The sequence below is a fragment of the Chlamydotis macqueenii genome, chromosome 13, assembly GCF_036417535.1.
Source record: "Chlamydotis macqueenii isolate bChlMac1 chromosome 13, bChlMac1.mat, whole genome shotgun sequence".
NCBI classification, from domain to species: Eukaryota; Metazoa; Chordata; class Aves; order Otidiformes; family Otididae; genus Chlamydotis; species Chlamydotis macqueenii.
Window position 1 is genome coordinate 5,092,601 of NC_141568.1, and position 21,496 is coordinate 5,114,096.

Here is a 21,496-nt window from a genome sequence, read left to right on the forward strand (position 1 = left end):
TTTCTTAAAAGAAATAAACAGCAGACTGCTACAGAGTAAAGTCTACACGCCCTACCAATTTCCTTTAAACTCAGCAGGGAGCTGTGGGTTCAAACTTTATCTCGTTTCCTATTAAGCAGGTCTGTAAAGGCAGCTACCATAAACTACAGAACAAAGAGTTAGAAACGGAATTTGGAAAGGTAGATGTAACTATTCTAGCTGTTGAAACAGATATAAACATAAATTCTAGCATCACTAAGGAAACTTATGGAAAAAATAGAGTCAAAATTATCTCAAGAAAAAAATAATCAAAATTGTCCAACTTGACAAATTATTTTTTTTCTAAGTAATACAATTAACGGATTAGGCAAGGAAGATTTAGTCCAGCATGAGGATCCTAATCTAGCTGTTGGGAAACCATGGCTTGTCTTCCTGCCTTCCCCAATGTCACACACAGTAGAGGCTTTTCAATCACAGAATTGGGTCTTAGGTGGACTTGTAGCAGCCTGCCTGAAATTCAGACTCCCCGCACTCCCTGGTAACACCTAAAATTGGTAAGTCATTTTGAGACACAGAAATTCCCTAGGGACGGAGCAGAAGCATACACATATGCTCCACGTGCAAATGGGACACATGCCTGTGCCTCAGAGACAGGTGAAAAGACACACAAACACCACCTATGCACCAGGAGAGTCCACAAAGTTAGAGGTTCTCAAGTCATCTCAGACTTACTGAGCTGCACTATTTTCAGATTAAAATGGGGAAATGGCTGCAGCCTGCTTTTACAGGGCTGCAAAACACTGAGATTACACCAGTGAAGTAAATGAAAGGGAGCTCCCAAAATATACTCCACAAAGGATGTGGCCGTTAATTTTCCATGCACACTCCTAACCATTTCAGAGTGAAAGCGTATTTGCTATGTTGAAAATCATCAAAACCTCATTATATTTTTATGACGTTCCAAAACCATCCCAAACCCTGAGCACAAGAATGACGTGAAGGGCTGAAGTCAGGAACTATGTTCTCTGAGCTGCTGGTAAACAGCTCTGCATACGGACAGACTCATCAGCCTGTCTAAAATGAAAGCAAAGGAGAGCTGGACCTAGCTGGACCAAATATTAGCATGACCTAGTGTACCAGCTTCCCAACTCAGAGTCAACTTTGCTGTTCCACATCTCTACAGAACTCTATAGTAAGGAAAACACGTACCAGTTTGGCACCTAGCCTTGCGTTACTGAACGATACCAGTTAGGTTATTTTTTTCATGATCTGCAGGTAGAGCCATTTCAGAAGAGTTTTAACTAAACCCTCTCCGGATACAGATGGTGTCACACACTTTGTGGCCCTGCAGGGGCTTCAGCAAACAATTCACCACCAAGAAATAATGAAATGCTGGACTGTGCACCGTGGATCAGTGCAATGTGTACTGTGATTTTCTTGGACAAATGATCCAGCAGGCATGGTCATCACAGTCATTAGTGATTAGTGACCATTCAGAATGGTCCCATCTTTTTTATCCACTGGGCTACACTTTGTGTAAAAGTAGTGGTACAGCTAAAGTAAGAGTGCGTGTGTCTACATACTCAAATACATAAGCTGTATTATGATCAATCCTTTGAAGTTCGTTATGCTTTTTCAAGAAAAAAAAAATATCCTTTTTTGTTTTTCATGAGTTATCCACAGTTCTAACTAATCTTTTCTTCACATTTTCTGCCGAAATTGCTCACTCAGTCTGTTTACAGTCCTACCTGCATGAAATGCAGGTACACAATAGTCATGGCTGTATGTAACTGGAAAAGTAAATTCCCAGTGGATAACAGGTTAATAAATTGTCTCTGAAACAATGTTGAGAACTATGGTAAGAGTTAAAGTTGGAGTCAATCCAGTCTTTTTAAGTTATAACTGTTCAAAGTTCTCCGGGGACCAAGTTGCTGGGTTTTCAGTTGCTCCTCTTCTCCTACTCTAATATAGTTTCAAAGCTCAGTGCTGTGGAGTGCTTTTCAGTCACTAAAACTTGTAATGTACTGAGAAGTCCTACAAAGCCTCACAAATGGATGAGAAAATCCAGAATAACACAAATGCAGTGTCTTCTGTTTGAAAACAACACTTAGAGAACTAGCATATGCAGATGTCCATACAAATACACTGAAATCTTCCAGTAAAGACAGAATATATTTTAAAAAAACCATGCCTGTCAGTTCCAGTGCAAGTTACGAGTTTCCTATATGAACTGAAGGATGAAATTTTTTACTTGTTTCATGCAGGGATTGGACTATATGTAAAAATACAATTGTTCCAAGCCAATATCAATGTGCCTTTCCACAGAGCACTATTTTGATGAACAAGATCAAGATACAAGCATTGTGGCACAAAATTTCTATTCTGATTGTCAAACAACACGAAGAGTTTCAGAGCTATCACCCTGAGCAAATTTTCTGGTGGTTAGTTAACTTTGCAGCACTGAGTTCTCTAACCTTTCTGAGTCCATCTAATTAAGATTTCACACATAGCAAACAGAAGTTAAAAGAGATTCATAGTAAGAGAGAAAGAAAATTGTACTTCTGTGTTTACTGTACCTGCAGTAAGACAGTACCCCCTGGGATTGTGAGCTGTAAACAGTACTTAGGGGCATTCTCCCAGGAGAGCAGTTGAACATCTTCAATAGCACTGTAGGAAATGGAGTTTTCCATGTACCCAGTTGGCTGCAAGAAAACAAAGGAGAGGAAAAAAAATGTTTAATTAGTCATCAGAAGTTTCACAATTTCAAAGTAAGTACAGCACTATCATAATTACTCTTGGTGTTGAAAATATCTGCAAAATATTTAATTGGTCAGCAAAATTCCCATACAGGCCATTCAAAAGAGAGATCTATCCAGCCACCTTCATCCAACTCATTCCAGTGTTAAGATCACTCACGTAAAAACAAAACCAGGCCAGACATAGGTGCCTGAAACACAAAAATGTCAAACTGCATTTGTTCTGGACCCAGAAACCAACGCAAACCAATTTCAAGTTGAACTGAGGTATGACGGGATTTGGCCACGCACGCTCTATCCATGTACGAAGCAGCATCTCCATCACACAGACAGAACAAGCGTTCTGCATTAAGTGTGTACTGTATTAAGGTACTTCTATTCCACGCATTCTTGTTCTTCTCCCTGGCTGTGAGGTTGATCAAGCACATCATCAAAATCTAGACTGCTACATCTGACCGCGGTTCTTGGGGCTCTAAAGATTCAGCCCTCAGCTTTCAGGCTCAAGCAAAAGCAGAGCAACAATCCACTCATCTCAGCCTATACAGAAGTACTGGTTTCCCGCACAGACGGCTGATGCCCAGTTTAAAGTGAAAGTCACAATTAAACATAAGTAAGTAACTGTACTTTGCAATTACGTGTACAACATAAATTGATAGTAGCAAGGAAACAAACTTAAAATGTGACAATTCCTTACTGCTATCCCCAAAATTCTTAAGCGCTACAGGAGTACAATTGTCTGAGATAAGTTGAAATATAAATGTATATTTAAATACACCGAGATACAGCTCTGTATCTATCGAGTATGCATACACACACTGTACTTCATGCAAGTCTTCATGTTATTTAAGTAATTTGAGAGTATTTAACAGAGGTCCTCAAAGACACCATTTATTTTGCTTTGCTAGAGCATAAGCAAACTGATCAGTATTGCTATGGTGGAGCAACTATTTTCATACAAAAATTATTAATCCCACCACACGGCTAAACTCTTGGGTTGGCCATGTCTTGCAAGAGAATAGAGCTCATTACGTTTATGAATTATTTTCTCACTAATACTGGTTTACATATAACTTAAACTTCTCAAACTTACTCTCACCGTGCCCAATACAGAAGTTATTTTTAACTGACAGTCTTGAAATAAAGAAGGCAAGGGAGAAATCATGTCTATTTCAGGGTCAAACAGGGCCAACTCTTAAAATCACAACACAGGATTCCTCAGGGTGAGTGTGAAATAAGCAAACTGCATTTGGAACGTCTCTACTTCTAACTGGTACAACGTTCTTCCATAAGCAGGTTGTGCATCTGGAAATGACACTTTGAAGTTATACACTTCATACGCGTTCATAAGGCCACAAACATCATCTGCCAAAACGCAATGATAGCTCTGCCATTCACCTTTGCTGCTCCACAAAGTCAGTCGTGTTTTCAGAAAAAAAAAAAAAGCAACCCAGTAAGTCAGAGAACTCAACTTTAATATTTTTTCAGTAACTTTTGTTGCGGCAGCGTTCATTTTATACCAGCCCTCGCTGAAAACAGTTTTGACTGTCTCTTTAACGAAAACCTTGTTATGCAGGAAGTATGATAAACTTCTGCTTATTCATTTACCCACAATATTGTTCTACACTAGTGACTGGAATCCCAGTGGCTTAACGCTGATACTGTACGTCATGCGTTGCCTACTGGAAAGTAATTATCTCGTTCTCACAGGAAGCCAAAGGCTCGAGATCCTTTGGTAATCAGCATTACAACACTCAGGGAAAAATATGAAAACAGCCAGCATAAAATCTAGTATGCTCAGGAGACAAAGTTATCAAAAACATGCTCTGAAAGACTGGAGAAGGGAGAAATCCAGAACCAGCCAAAAAAAATATAAACCGAAATGAATCAAAGCAATTTAAATGTCTCTCTTAAGAAGGTGCTGACTGCCCTTAACACCCTCCATTAACTTCAAAGAGGATTTGAAGAATTCTCACAGAATCCACTCTCAAGAGAACCTTTTCTACACCTTAAACCATCCATTTAGAGAGCACTAAAGGTAACTGATCCGGCTCGATCACAGCTCTGCAGTCACACACAAGTAATTTCATCTCAGACATAACTTCTTCTCATAGGACAGTCCTTCTCACTAAGGAGAATGGAAGAACACACAGTTCTGCACTCTGCAAAGGATGGGAAGACTACCTAAACCATAACATGGAATGACACAGATGGTTAATCTCTCCAAACAGAAGCCTTATGCCAACGAGGCAGTTTATACAGCACTCGTACGATCCACCTCCATACCTTCTGTCCAGCGGTATCTCACACACTGTACCTTTACTACGCTTGTTTGCCATCTTACTCAAAAAATAAATAGCCCAAATCTACTTCAATCCCTACAAGCAACGTTATACGCATTGCTTCCATTTTCATTAAAAACATTATGTTCTAGGAAGTGAAATATTTTCAGTTCTGAAAACACCAGCTATAGGCAGTTTCACCTCTGCTTTGCAATCGAAAGAGTCAAAAGCAAAGTGATTTATCACTGTATGGAGCTCCTTGAATTTGTGCTTGTAGATGCTGTCAAACACCGATGACCACAGTCCCACACTAGGGCTGTGCAGAAATGCTCTGAAGCAGCACCGAAACAGAGCTGTGCTCAGGCTCGAGGCTTCCCGGACCGCAGGAGGCTGCGGTGCTCCTCACTGAGAGACCAAGGCACCAAGGAGGTGAAGGTCAGCCCCACACAAAGGTGTCCTTTCCCTAATCCCTGCACGTACACAGATGCGATGATAGAGCGGTGTTCCCCGGTTGTGTTTTCTTAAGACTGAGCACAGTTCAGCCGTTTATCAGAAAATGGCCTGAGGTAAAACCACAGCCTGAGTCACCGGCTCCTCTTATAACACTGGCTATTTTGACTTTCAGGTATGCAAGCGTTTATCACGACGAATCATTGTGGTCAACAAATAAACAGCGCAAGTGTTGCATGTTCTCATCTTCCAGCTGGTCTTGCTTGCACAAACCCTCAGAAGCTGCATCTTCATCCCCAGGTCACTCCACGGGAAATTCAAATTAGAACAACACGCAAGACCAGAAATATGGATTCAGAAGTTTGAAAATACCTAAAATGAGACCGATCCTTAGCAGGTCACCACGAAGCATCTGGCATCAACACTAGTCTTAAGAAGCATTCCCACCTCCATCCACCCACTTTACCTCTGCCCATACAAATATTTGTCTAGCTGTGGTGTCAGGCAGATCATGGCACCCATCCAGCTTTTGCCAGATTACTTTTTAGCTCCTTCGGCCCATTTCTAGTGTGAGACAGAAACCAGTATGTTAACATAGCTTAGGGGGCAGCACGTCACGGGGAAGGGAGCGAGCAGTGAGGACCTGAGTATTTCAGTCTCATTATTGATATGAGACAGACTAAAGCCACAGCATCTTTGAGCAATAATACATCAAGTTCAGTTGAAAATGCCTTATTTAAGAAAACAATAATTCTTATTTTTATAGCTGCCATTTTTGAAAGGAGATTTATATTTCTTGGCAAAGTCTGGAATTTATCAAACAAAGCAAGATAATGCAATCCTCTCATTCACTCTACAGAATTAATCCTGACTTAGGAAACTTTGGCCAGAGAATCTACGTATGTCAGCTTACAGATTTACAGCTACAGTTTTAACTTCTATCTGTTTGCTGCTTAACATGTTTAGAAAAACTGTAAGAGACTCATAAATGAAAATGAAATTTCTTACAACAAACAAAAACCCTAAGTCAATGAAACATTTTTCTCTTCACATTAGCCTTTAGCCTCCTAACGAAACATGCAACTGCTCCCTTGGGAAATCAGGTATGTTTTAACCTCAGTGAGAACTTTGTCTTTTTTTTCAATTCCATAAAGATTTATTAATCATACAGCTTTGAAACAACTTTCTACCAGAATAGCCACACACCAAAACCTACTATAAATCAAATCTTAGGGGAATCCAGTGCTCCCAGAACTGGAAGAACATGCAGGCTCCTGCGTAAGACTAGTTTTCTCTTAGTGTTTCTGGGAAAAGTCGACAGCAGTAGACTACTCAATAATGCAAAAATCTGCCCACTTGTTTCCATGGGAAATTCTAAAAGGGAAAGAATAAACATGACGTCCATTGTTAATATGAGGCTTGTATGCACTTACTCATATAATAATGTACTAAATCTTCAGCTGCATATTTTCCAAAGAAAGCATCTAGAAAAGATGAATTCTACAAATAGACATGGTTATTTGCACTAAAACATACTTAGACTGACAACTCCCACCAACACAACAACAATGAAGAACGATTTTCCCAATTAAATACTCCAGATGGTGGGGGGAAACGGGGCTATTCCAGACCTTTGCTCTTCCACTGTCAGCTGCTTATTTCTTTCTTGGCTGCTCTTAAGAATGCGCCATGCTGCCGTAGCCCGGGATGATGAACATACTGTATTACATATGATTTTCATACCCAAATGAGATTTCGTCCTGCTGAATAACATGCAGGAAGACTTGATTGCTCTCCAGACTTTGACGGGGGTGGAGACTATTCAGTTGGCACACTGAAGGGTAATGGACTCTGAAACTGCTGAAAACAATGGATGATTTGAAATAAATCTCTGTTAGGAGACATCCATGGCTCCAGAGAATGCCCCTGCAAATGTAGCTATTTCAGATAAGAGCAATTAACATCTTTGTTCATTAACTATATAACCTATCAGAAGACATTCATCAAGTTAAGCAATTAGTAGTACTACACCATAATATGCAGCGCAGCACAATTTGTCTTACTCTTGATATGGAAGAATTTACTGCCATGCTCACTTGTCATAATGACTTGAAAGAGTTTAAAGTCAACGTTAATCTCACAGAGATTAACTTGATAAGAAAACAGACAGAAAGACTAACAGTGGGGAGACACCCAACTCTGCTCCAAAGTTGCACAAAGGAATTTCTGAGCTTCCTTGGAACAACGTTCTCATCTAATCCATCACACTTCCCGGACCTCCAGCCTGCCCATCATCACCATTCCCATCCCACTCTTCCCAGTAAGTAGGAGGTTTCATGTGTTGCACCATAAGAAAAGAGCTCACCGGCTGTGCGCACTGGGAGTAGGACTACACGGGGTTAAACGAGTGCTTAATCCAGGGACCTTGGGGAAGAGATCTCTCCATGGGGCCAATTTGCATCATTTCTGCTTGGAGCTGCTTTGCTCCCAAGCATCTTCAAGTTTAGTAGCGATGCTTGGTGGGGTTTTGTTTGCTTGGTTTTGGAGCTTTTTGATACACAGAAACAAATTTGGAGATGGTGGCCCAAATCTTCAGTGAAGCTCTACCCATCCAGGTCAGCTGAAGCCTAAAGCGTACTAGTATGTAGTTAATGACTGGAAAAAGAGGGAGGGGTTTTCCTACTGCATTTATTTGTGTGTGGGTGACTATGCGCATAAACATTTGTGTGTGTGTATAAATGTACATACACACCTGTCTTTCTTTACAGCTACACAGCAATAAAAGCTAGTAGAAATATATCCCATGTTTCTCTACACAAAAACACAGCAGCAACTGTCATACACTCACTGCAAAGTAGTTCAACTTCAGCAAGTGACACAATTTAATTAGGAAAGGCCAGATCCCCAGCTGAGTTGATCATCCAGAAGACTTCAGTGGAACTTCACTGACATATACCACCTGGGAATCCAACTCAGAAATTCAACAGAAATTCAAGCAAATCTAGCTTTGCTGCAAAAATGTGTATAAACCTCTTTCTCTCCTCTAAATATTTAAGACAACTGGGACTGGAGGCTGTTGCATTAATTAACCTTACAAAACTGATAAAAATGTAAGAGCTGCCAGTAAGAAACAGATTAGCCCAGACCACGTAGGAAAAAAAAAACCTTACTTCAGCTCCACACTGAAGTATTCGCTCTGTGAAGCTACAGGAAATGGGACAGGCCAAGACTGCTCGTCAGAGAGCTGACAAGGAGAAACTGGTCTCAACATTAAGACATACGAGCTACAAAACCTGGGAAACTGGTGCAGCACGCACCAGCAGAGGAAACATTTCAAATTAATTCAGACCCAAAATAAGTTTAAAGCACAGAATGTAAGTTCATCATTAAGAAGAAAGGAAGATAAGGTCATATTATGGGATATGTACAATGACAGGAGAGTCAAATAAGCAGGAAAATTTTATTAATTATGTTAGCTGAACTGCGTATCAATTTTTTTTTTTTAATTAGGAGATCTTTCTCTCTTACTGATAAATCCAGCTGAAGGAGCACTCACGAGCATTCAGTTTATTTTGCCAACAGAACTATTTTACTCCCAGGAATTCAAATAAGACATATATCTTGAAGACTTTTTGAAAATGCCCATCATCAAGATGACCCTGTCTAAGTAGCCCAGAGGAAAACAATCCCTCCTCTCTGGCTAGCTGTCATAGTTCAGCCCCGATCGGGACCAGACTACGCAGTGTCTCTCTCGCTCCCCGCACCTTCCGAGAGAATGGGGGGAGATGACATAAGGAAAACGGCTCGAGGTTTGAGATAAGGACAGGGAGAAATCCTTACAGTCACCATTACGGGCAAAACAGACTCGACTTGGGGAAAAATACTCATTTATTTCTAAAACTAGCAGGAGAATGAGACAGGGAACAAGATAACCTCCCCCCCACCCCTCCCTTTTCCCGGGCTTAACATTATCTCTACTACCTTCCCCTCCCAGGCAGCACGGGGGGAAGAGGGAATGGGGGTCGCGGTCAGTTCATCACGCAATGTTTTACGCCGCTACTTCATCGTCGGGGGAAGAACTCCTCGCGCTCCTCCCCTGCTCCAATGTGGGGTCCCACCCCTACACCACAGTCCTTCCTGAAACTGCTCCGGCGTGGGTCATCTCTTCCACGGGGTGCAGTCCCTCCAGAACAGCTGTCCCAGCGGGCCCTCCACGGGCCACAGCCTCCTTCCGCATCCACCTGCTCGGGCATGGGGTCCTCCACGGGCTGCAGATGAATCTCTGCGCCTCCGTGGACCTCCATGGGCTGCAGGGGGACAACCTGCTCCACCATGGTCTTCACCAGAGGCTGCGGAGAAATCTTGGCCAAGAGCTGCATTACTCCTCCCCCTCCTTCTGAACTGACCTTGGCATCTGCAGCCGTTCCTCACAACAGGCTGGGAGATGCCTCTCAGGATCCTTTTTACATCTTATTCACTTCTCATCTCCTCTCCACTTCTTGCAGCCAGGCCGGGCTGAGTTGGGCCCAGTCGGCTGCCTGGCGGGAGGCCAGAGGGTGAGGCCTGCAAGGCCCATGAGGCTCGCGCCTCCCCCTCTCTGCCCCCCGCTCAGCTGCTTCACATCTTCTCTTTTTTTTTTTTTTTCCTGTTCTCCCCATCTTAAATACGTTATCGCAGAGGCGTTATCACGGGACATTCTGCTACCAATTGGCTCGGCCTTGGCCAGCAGCGGGTCCACCCTAGGCCCGGCCGAGTCCACTGAACAAAGGGGAGCAACTTCCAGCAGTTTCCTACAGAAACTGCCACCTTAGGCCCCCCCTCACCCAACAAAACCAGAACACTAGCTTAGCAAGACAGAGGGAACTCCACTGGGACTCCCAGTAGTGCTGAATGCTTCTTTGGTTGCAGTGCTGGTGTCCAAAAAGCTCTCTCTGAGGTCAAGTTTACATAAGAAACCTTGTCTTTTGTTTTCAAACCCCTACTAACAGGGATGAGAATGTGCTGCAAGGCGCACCTGCCCCACTGCAGAGCTGGAGGCTGACCACAGCTTGCCACCGACATGGTGGCCACATCCGCCAGATCACTGCCCACGGGCAGGAAGGCTGCTCCCAGGCCAGTGAGCAGGAACAGGAAAGGGAGGGAGTTGTGTTTGATGCAATCTGCCAGACACAGGAAGACTTTCCCCCACTTAACAACCTAGAAAAAGAAAAATCTTAGTTAAGGTTGTAGCTGCATAATGCTCTTGATCATGCTTTCCGTGACATGAGAAGCCTGAGAGATACAAGAGAAGAGCTCGGACTTCCTGACTCCAATCATGTGAATTAGCTCCAAACACATCCTCCTCCTCCTCCAAAACTGCATAACCGATTCATAAGAAGGACCATTCCTTAGCAGGGTTCATGTTCTCCATCCCTTTGCATTTGTCACTGCACTCCATGACATCCCTCCTGGGGAAGAAACAGTCGATAACCTTGATGAGACAGGCAGGTTGTTCATCCACCTTCCTTGAAATTACTTCAGGAAGGGAGGGACACCACCAGCCAAAATACAGCAGGTACACACCTTCTCACAGAAGCAGCACTAAGTAACAAGAGTAGCAGGGACTTATTGCAGAAGGCCACACACACACACACATACTCCTGTAAAACAACTGTTAGAGGAATATTGGAAAATCCCTAACTTTTGCCCAGAACACGAAACATCTAGTGACTGCTAAACAGATCTTTGCTAAGTCACCATAGCAACGATGATGTGACAGAAAACAAAACCACATCCACAAACCGTTCTTGAGTCAAGGTTGCTCTCTATTTTCAATTCTCTTTCAATAAATCAGCCATGTCGCACGCCCCGGAATGTACCAAATACTGATAAACCCGAGAGAGTTGAAAGGGTTGGGTGTAAGGACTTCAGATGGAGCCAGACACAATGTATGCTAAACTAAAACACCACCCTTTAATGACTAGTTTAACGAGGGGCAGCCCTGAGATGAGCAAATGAAAGATCATCAGCTGATTTCAAACACAAAGTTGGCACCTGGAAAATAATCAGTCTGTTAAACAACTGGAAACATGGCCAAACCGACATGTACTACAAACAGGAGATCTCTGTTTCGTTGTGTTTTACAAAACTGGTTTAGGTAACGGCAATACCGTGTTTCTGTTGCAAACTGTCCTTGCACTTATAGTGATTTTTACTTCTGGTTTACAGATCTCCAAAGGTGTGTGGTTCATTACCTCTAGTAGGTCAACAAAAGGTGAAGGAGGAAACCGCATTTGTTATCAGTAGGGTCGCATCTGCTGTGCAAGGATCTGCACCTCCCATGGAAAATTTTAGGGTTTTACAAACTGAAAAGGCTGAAGGCAGCTCAGGGGAAGCAATACTCTATCACTTGCGTATGTGAAGTCTAACCTGAAAGGTGATCCAAGTATAAAATACTGAACTGGTAGAAGCTGAGCTATCCCAGGTCCCATGCCCCATTAGAATTGTAGAATGCGACTCGTGGACTCTGCAATCCTGACAGTTCTCACCAACTTCTTAATGCGCTTCCCAGGTCATTTCTTACTGCAATTTATTTACAAGATCTAGAAATTAAACCATTGCAAAACTGAACAGAGCATAAATATGCTGTATTAAGTTCTTGTTCTTTGTTTAAACAAGCATTCTCCAACACCACTTATCATGTCCATGCCTTTTACCTGTAGAGTCATGGAACCCTTAAGACACTGTAGTAGTCAAATGGTTTCCATTAACAATTTTTTCATTTTCTTTTTAATGCACTTTTAATCCTTCAGTTCCGAGGACGCCACATCCAATCTCAATCTGATGAACAAATACAAGTCAGAGAGTGCAGTAACCCAGCTATGCTTCTGAATTCCCAACAGGGAATGCGCTACTCTGACAGTTTTTTGGACAAAAGATGAGCAGGTCTTGAGTTCCCAGCAAAATATTAATACAGCTTTTTGCTGTAGGTAAGAAAAGAGAAAGGACATGGAGCAGAGCCTTCAAAAAAGCTATAGATATTCTGTTAATGATAGTCTGACTAAACTCCCGCTGTTATTAGAAAAAAAAAAAAAACCCCAAGGATCTCCTGAGGATGAGTCACGGCTACTTGGCATCACCTTCTGCTACAGAAGGAGGTGGGAAAACATGGTTAAAGTGCCAGTGTTTTCTTTCACGTCTTACCTTCAACAACAATTTGGATGGCTCTACATAATTTTAAGCGAGACTCAGTTCTTATGTGCACAGCAGTGATTTCCTCTTGATTTTGTGTCTCAGCACTACAGAATGACACCCTGACACTAACACAAAGTGTCCTTTTCTTCTCTTCAGCAGGAAGTCTCTTGCAAAATTGTGCTCGCATACTCGTGGCCCCACCCACAACCTCCTCCACTGTTGGTCTTCCTCATTGTTTAATGACTGACTGACTGTTTGTACTGGAAGGGAGTGCTGCTATTTAAACAGAGGGTAACTGAAATATGTGTGGTACCTCCATGGAAGGGAGATGGCGAGGGAATGGAGAAGGAGAGGGCAACTGCAGTGAAACATCAGAGTAAATATTTGAGAAAAGTATCAGTTGACTGGCAAATGCATAATGGAGAGGGGACAGAGCACCAGTTAGAACCTAAACTACCTTCATAAGCTCCCTTACGATGCAGAAGGATACACTGAAGTATTTAAAGTGACACTGTCTCTTTGGTTTTAAAAAAAAGAAACACAATTAAATATTTAGCTAAAGTCACAAAGGCACTGTGTTCACAGAGAATGAAACAGTATGAAACTGCCATACTCAACTAGCAAACTATTTGTTTCAATACAACATTTATCAGCCTAGCAAGTTATTTTTCAAGATAGTCAAAGAAGAGTGCCTGAAGTGAGGCATGGGCACCCGCTTATGAAAGGTGTCAAAAAAGAGATGATTTTATCATCATCTCAACAGACACTCCTGGAAAAGCAGAATAAAGAGCAACTCTACAATCAGGCGCTGTGAAACTGGCAAACCCTCTTATCTGGGCGGCTCCTGAAAGGCTGGAGAGGAATTCCAAGGCACTGCAATAGTCCCCCCGGGGATCTTGATGCATGCGGCTCCAAAGAAATGCAGATGCATTTCCAGAGAAGTCCTGTTTATCAAAAGCTAATGCATCACACACTGCTCTTCTCTCTCTTTAGTTTTTTTAAAAACTAAACCGCTTTATTCCTCCAGTAGTATTTCCTGTTCCAGTTGGATGATTCAGCCTTCAACAAGACACACTATTTCCTCTGTATCCTCCGATACAGGCAGAGAAACTGAGGTTCATGCCCCTCCACTACTGTTTCAACAGACCAGGCGGGGCTCCCACAGCCCAGCACACCAGACCATGCAGATGTGTCTCTAGGTGATGCAATTTTGGGGGGAAAAAAAACCCAAAAAACAGCTACTGACCCAGCCAGCGGCTAGTGATACACATCTGGAGGTGAGAAGCAACACAAGTGCTTCCCAGGCTGTGGGAAAAAAAAACAGACAGCTTTCCGGATTTCCTCTGCCTATTTACTTGGCCTTAGTGACATTCTCAGACCATAAAGACGACCACAATGCTGCTGCTTAAAGGGAAAAACTACGTGACACGCTACCTATCAACACAGAGATGGCTTATACAGTATCGTTTGAGAATTCAGTGAAAAAAACCATACTCTCAACAAAGCAGCTTTGCATCTAGACTAGGCTGACTCACAATCCCCTTCCAGTCTCAAATCAAAATCTGCTTTAAAATAATTTCAGCCTTTTCGACAAGCTAGACGTTCAGGCTGTGTCAGCTCAATGGCCACAGGTTTCACTCCCATCCCTCGCAACTACACTTCGGGTTTCAAGTTCAATTACATTGTCAAGTCAGCTTTCCTGTACACAATTCTGCAGCAACATCCTTGCCCTCTGTCAAGATATTTTATTAATTTATTTACTGTCTAAAGGAAGTAGCTCATTTTTATAAAATCTTAAACACTGCAAACATAACTTTGTAGACTGAGCTTTCCACCCAGGGAGGAAAGGGCGAGAGAAGGGTACCATTTCAGAACTTTGACCTCAACAACCCACCAGTTATTACTATTAGACCAAAAAATTTCTATCAAGGAGATCTGAATGGTCTTTACTGCCCAAAGTTAATGTAGCCACAGGTTTTCCAACTGAAACCTATCAGAAAGCCAATGCTATCACAGCACATTAACATTTAATGGCAAAACTGAATCCAAACCACCACGGACGTACAACTACCACTGAGCGTTATGACGTGGACTCCAAACACTGATGAAAACTACTTGCTTCCCCTCTACGGCATTTTAGTTTTAGCAGAATACAAAAGCTTCCAAGTTAGAGCTGTGTTTGAAGTACATACCTGAACAAACACAATTGGTTTTGCCCGCTTCTGCTTGCATCAGCTTTACCCAAGGCACGAACGGAAAAAAAGGATAAGTGTAATTAAAATCCACAAATACCACCACGTCACTGTATGCCACACTGCTGCACAGCACACAATCGTAACGGTGACCGAGGAAAGGTCCTGCTCCCTCTAACCCACAAGTCAGGCCCCCTCCCGCTAAGGACAGCTCTGCGTTACACACTTACCCCGCTTCCCCCAACAGCAGAGGGTTAACGACACAACACGCGGCACTCGCACTGACCTGCGCCTGGATTTGTTTCTCATCTTTCAGTTTCTTAGCATTTTACTTGATAAACTTAACTCTAATTAAACATAGTTGAACAAAAGGAATATATGAACTTACTGTTGATACCAGATTTCTTCCTTCTAATCGCTTTGGCTACGTGTTACTACAGCATTAACACAATCTCATGGCACTTATTACGTTTGCAACTACAGAGAAAAGTCTGGCTTATCAGGAAAAAAAAAAAAAGCAGAATTAGTAGGAAGAGTTGAGCATTAAGAATGTAATAGCTTCATTTTCCTACCTACACCTTCCCAGATAACATTTACAGAAGAATGCTTAATATAGAGGTTGTTTATCAATCGTTTCCCCAGAAACAAAGAAACAGGTTAAGTATAAAGCATCTTAAAATAAGGTACAGCAACATCCATGTTAACATCTGAAAAAGGCTCAAGTGACTGGCAAGCTTCAACTAAAAGTTATCAAGGCATTTTAGGGAAGTATTGAAATACAAAGCTTGCGTAATAAAGTAACCTCTGCCTTTTTATCTAGCCTGCATCACGCTAAGAAAGATCTCTTTGCTTTCTTTTTCTGAAAATATATAATTCAAAAATATGTAGCTTTGCATTCCAAATTAGACTATTTTCTTGTTTCCTTGCAACAGATTACCAGCTCTTACTGGAAATAAATAAAACATAAAACAAAACCAAATTCAACACTGTAAACACTGTCGTAGATTACTTCCAAATACTCCAACATTTTGCAAGACTTTGGATCACTAAACCCTACTCAAAAGTTCAGAGAACAGCCGAGGAACGTGCTTGTCTGCTCCAGATTTAAGTTCAGACTCTTAACCTCAAATCTTGTTCTTTGCAAAACAAAAAAGTCAGACTCAGATCCAAAGCACCGATATAAAGTTTCAGTTTGACCCACATCCTAACACCTCCGCAGCCAGTCCTGCCAACAGTCTCTCAAAGGACAGATTAAAAGCTCTCCTGTACGTTCAGAGCCATTCTCGTGATGCAAGGATTAGGCACGAAAAAAGAGTGTCACATTTTCAAAGAGGCAACTGCCTATGAGCGTACTGTGTGCATATCAGAGTATTACAACCACAGCCACAAGCGCCAGTGCCAGACAAACCACACCTCTGAAATTCTTGTCTTCTCTCCCATTTTATTTTTTCTCCCATCTAAGGACACTGTGTCTACACATTCAGTTACAAGGATGATACACCTAGTCACCAGCCCCTCTATTCTTTTATTGTTATTAATATTTTCATCAATATTTTCAGTTACTTTCCAGTATATCATTGCTCTGTGACGTTGCTACACAGAGCTTCAAACACGATGTTCCAGCCTGCTGCTGTGACCCCTGCAAGAGGCAGCAATGCAGCAGTAACGCCTCAAAGGCAGCGGATGTACTGTAGATGTCACTGAATTCTAACGGCACTTCTTAAAATACATGTAATCCTGGCAGTAATCTAGCGTTAGATTAAATCACTGTTGTCAGTCTAGAAGGATTATTATATCCCCCTATAAAAATGAAGTTGCAGATGCACACAACGTTAAACAGCACTGCATGAAAAGTACCATCTTCAGGAAGAATACAGGCCTTGGTACTTCCAAGAACGAAAGCTACACACGAAGCACCAAATTGGTTATTTCTGTGGTTGCGCTAGGCTTTACTCGTGTGAACAGAGTGAGACATAACTCTGTCCCTCAGTAAGTAAGAGTAGCTTGAGCAAGTCATTAGGAAAATTGTTGGTGCACTTCCTTTAGAAGTCCGGACATTGCAGATGCCATTTTGAGACAAGCAACCAGTGGCTGCAACAACCTTCATCACATGAGTAAAGAATCGAGATTCAATCCCTAAACTTGTCATCTGTTCCCTCACACTTTCACAAATTGAATGAAAAGCTAGCGAACTGCAAATTACAACTCAATGCAAAACTCACTAGACGAGGTTTTGAAGACATCAGACTAGACAATCACAATGTTTCTTCTCAGGTGTTAAAAACTACAGTCCTTGACTAATGCTGTGCCCATTCTCTTTTCCTAGCAGGGAAAAAATCATACTAGGACAAAGAAGAATAGTAATGGCACTGCTCTTCCTGAGAAGTAAGTACCACAGGCTCTCAACACCACCATGATAAATGCACAGAGCTATTGACAAGGCACGTTATGAGAACTGTCCATCAGCCCCACCAGACACAAAAGCATAAATAGCCATGTCAGACCATTAAAACGCTGGATGAGAAGAACTGAAGATGACACTTTTACTGCCAAATAAAACCCCAGTGTTTAAGGCATATACACACACACAAAAAAATACATTTCACTAGTTGCTGCAGGATGAATGCTGCCCTTGGTTTTTTTGGTCCTCTTAACAGCATTCAAACCTGTTCTGAGTATTCTGATCCAGTTCACAGTGGCTGAAGGTCTACAAGAAACAAGAAAACCCACAGTAACTGAAGCTCTATGGAATTTATTTTTTTGCCTAAATCTACAACACACAATCGCTCTCCACAACATCTAATCAAAATGCCTTTGAAATGACAATTCTACAGGAATCTTGAATGCAAGTTATCAGACCATTCCAGAGATTACCCCAGCCGCCACCCAAGTCAGACAGAGATGATCAGCAGTTTCTACGCCATTTTACTTGAAGTTTGGATTCCTTGAGATCTTAGTCATCTCATGAACCACTTTAGTCAATTAATGACATTCATTAATATGCACTGACATTATTTGGAGACAGAAATCAGCAGTTCAACCATCAGCACAGATTTAAGAAGCTGAGACTGAACCAGGCTGGGGACGGAGATGACTCAGGTGACGCTCTAAGTGACTAATCAGAGGCTGACAGTTTTGTCTTGAGCTGTAACCAAGTCTAATGCTCTCCACAAAGGAAAGTATCAAAGATGTGAATTCAGGCTGCAGAGAGAATTCAAGAGGCTAAAAGATGTCCCTCTGAGTTATGTAAATACGAAAGTAGAGTAAACCTAGTATAGCCATATGCAACTGCACTATGTAAAATAGAAAGTACGCACTCCTGCATCTTCCTTTTTCTCCTGAATGGTCCCAAAATGCCCTAGGGATAGCATTTAAACCATATGTGAAAACTGAGAATGTAACAATTTGACATCGGTCTTCCTTTCCCCAATTCCCACGAGCAATCCAATCGAGTCTAGGAAAACTCAGCCCCCAGTGAATCAGGTAAGACCCAAAATCAGGTGCCCTGGTTTCTCTTCTGTGTTCCACTCCTGGCATCTCAGCCTGTGGCCAGAAAACAGAGATCATGTGGCAAAAACCGCACTTGTCATCTAACTTGCTCAGCTGGCCAGGCTCATGCACATCCTGCTAACACATACCCATTTTCCTAGATTCGAGATTCCTCTGTGCCCATGTTTTGATCCTAACAGAAAAATCTTACAGAATGCAGGATGTCAGAGTTTTGAGATCAAGTGGGTTTCAGCAGAATTTAAACTGGAGTTTACAGAGTTGGGAAACAGCAGCACTTGTAGAAGCAATCTCTCACAGTGTTAGCAGGAGTCCTGGCCCCTCCCTAGAACCCAGATTCACTGGACTGCCCAAGACAACACTAACTCCATGCTGAAGAAGTCTGTACTTTATAAAACCAGAGACCCAAAGCTAATGGCAAGTGACACTCACTTGCCAGCCACTGCTGCTCTCAGCAAGATTCTGCACTTCACAAAATACGACACCTTACCAAGTGAATCTCTCAGTTTTTACAAGTCTTTTCTTCCACTACATTTATCTGAAACAATATTTAGAGACATGTTCACCACCACCCATCAGAAATGGTAAAAGTAGAGACTGAAAAAAGCGCAAAACCATTGATCAAATAAAAAAATTTGGGCTGCTGTTCTTTTTTTTCTAGCAACATACACCTCCAGCAAATGTAACAGTAAATTTGCCAGTCCAGTGGGACTGATCACAAATTACACCTTCTCAGATGTTGGCAAGAATTCATGAAAAACACACAATAATCTCTCTTCTATCGGAAGAAGGTGATCTAGGACAACTTTCTACTGCCACTGTTCAAATACAAGCCTTACATTCCTGAACAGAGCAAGAACACTAAAAAACCAAAACCACTGATCTGGCAAACATAATGACAGGCCTTTTGTGCTCTCATTCTACAACACTGCACTTTGTAACTCGTTCCTAACTCGTACTCACAAAAAACTGAAGAGTAAAACCACCGTATGGGGACAAGGAGCAGAACTGAACAGTCCCTTGCTAGGTCTTTTAATCCTCTTCTACTAAAATAGTGTGTTTGTATTATGCTAAATAACAAATTATGTGCCTGGAGAATCAGGCTCCCTTTTCAATTATGAGCTAATTATTTCAATACCGAAAACCAGAAAACTCGAGTCATCTTTCCTGCTCCACTCAACCTCTTTATACATTATTCTCAAAGAGCAAATGAGATTTCTCATTCCAGTTGTATTCCAACACGATCAAGACTTACTCCTTCCAGCTCAGAACCTGTAACATTCTTTCATTTTAGGGACTATTAGAAATAAAAGGATGCCAATATTTTGTCTAACAGTCAAGCAAGCCTTTGAAGTTTGATGTCTACGATGTCAAAAGACAAGTAACTACAGAACTTAATCTGTGCAGATGAACAACTGTTAAAAAGTCAGCAAGGAAAACTTCAGCAACACCCAGTCAGGACCTGAATAGATTCAGTCTCTGAATCTATTCCGGTAAACGCTTCCACTTCCAGCTAGAATGTGCCTGTATACAAGGCTGTGAGTTTGAGATAGTGACCTTAAATACACACGAGGGGAGTTTAACATCCACTCTCCACATGCTTAACAAGAGTAAGGAAAAAAGCACAGCATACTTTTCAGATTTAACTGTACGTTTTTGGACGGTCTTTCTGAACGCTCGCTTCTTAAGCTCAGGTTTGCTGTGCTTGGCAGTCTCTTGTGTCTTTTGCAACACTGCGCACACACAAATGACCTGTGGTTTCATGCTTTGCTTCCCATTTAAAACTAACACTTAAACAGTAGCTTTATTTTTGTTAAAAGCTTTTTTCCCTGACATCTATTTCTCTTTTTCAACATGAGGGAAAAAATGATTTTTTACAACTGACAGCAATCATTCAGGAGTAGTATTTTGTCTTTACCACTTCGATCCACTAACTCCCATTTGTGTTATTCCTCAACTTTTTCTGCTGTGTTCCACAAAAATAATGACAGCAGGTAGCATAATGTTGATTTTTGGACAGTCAGCTCTGATGACACATATATTTTGGTTCTGAGTCTCCAAAGTGCAAAGAAAAAAGCTTAGGTAAAGTGTATGTAACACAAAAATAACTTCTTCACAAATGCTTATGTTGAGGGAAAAATATAAGTCAGGTAATTTCTATATATGGTTGCAATCCGTCTCCTCCTGAAGGCAAGGCTGATTTTTTTCATTATCCACACAATATCAGACAAAGCCTGTACGGCTGACAGGCTGGTTCAGGACAAGAGACCCCTCACGTTTCCTTTCAGGTGTTAACAGCAGCTGGCTCTGCGCATTCAGCTTTTGACTTCCTCAGCAAGTGCAGGCATCAGCAAGCCCCCCGCCCCCGTCGCCAGGTACCGCTGCGCATCACAGCGGAGATGGCCTTAGAGACACGCAGACCACTCCGTCCAGCCCACAGCCCCAGAGGCAAGTCCTCCTCCAGGAAGAAGTCTGTACATTTTACACACCCACCGTATGTTTTACACGCTCACCACGTCTCCACATTCCAGCAATATCAGCTCCTCACACTAACAAAGCGGTCAAGGGTGGAAGGGGACTTTGTATTTACTACTCCATATCAGTGTTGTGATGCGCGACTTTTGAAGATGTTTCTCCACAGTGACGTGGTCTGCCTTCCCACCAAAGATTACGAAACCACTTTCAACCAAAGAGCTTCCTCCCTCACACGGCCTTCCAGGACCAGCAAGAGGAGAGCTGAACCCTGCAGCTAGCACTCCCTAATTGCTTCAGTAGAAGCTGAAAGATGTCAGCCACTGGACTTTCTACTCCTTGTTCCCTGAGAAAGCAGAGAAAAATCTGCAGAGAACAAGCCCCCAACTTCAGGTTTGGTGTTAACAGCAGCCTGATCTTTGGCCAGCCATGCAAGTAAGACCTTGCGTGCAGCAAGCTGTGCTCCTGACCGGGGCTCAGCAAGGGTTACTGCAGCAAGCACAATGTCAGTGGATGTACTGAGAGTGCTGCTGTAATCTCACGAATACCCGCAGCTAAACAAGGCCTAGGGGTAGAGGCAGACCTTTCAAACAGTCAAACCTTAAAAATCAGAAGCTTTTTAATTGCACGGCAATGGAGAGGAGCCGATCAGCTGCTAAGTTTGGCCAGCATTTCTGGCAGCTTTGCC

At 42.2% G+C, this 21,496-nt stretch overlaps 1 protein-coding gene across 2 annotated transcripts in view; it reads right to left on the reverse strand.

Moving 5' to 3' along the window:
• The window catches only part of CMIP (c-Maf inducing protein), a 140,911-nt gene that overhangs the window by 61,946 nt on the left and 57,469 nt on the right, over nucleotides 1–21,496 (reverse strand). For both annotated transcript variants that reach the window (XM_086758231.1, XM_086758230.1), the window contains exon 2: nucleotides 2,556–2,681. In XM_086758231.1, coding sequence (XP_086614357.1) covers nucleotides 2,556–2,681 — 126 coding nt within the window. The remainder of the gene's footprint in view (nucleotides 1–2,555; nucleotides 2,682–21,496) is intronic.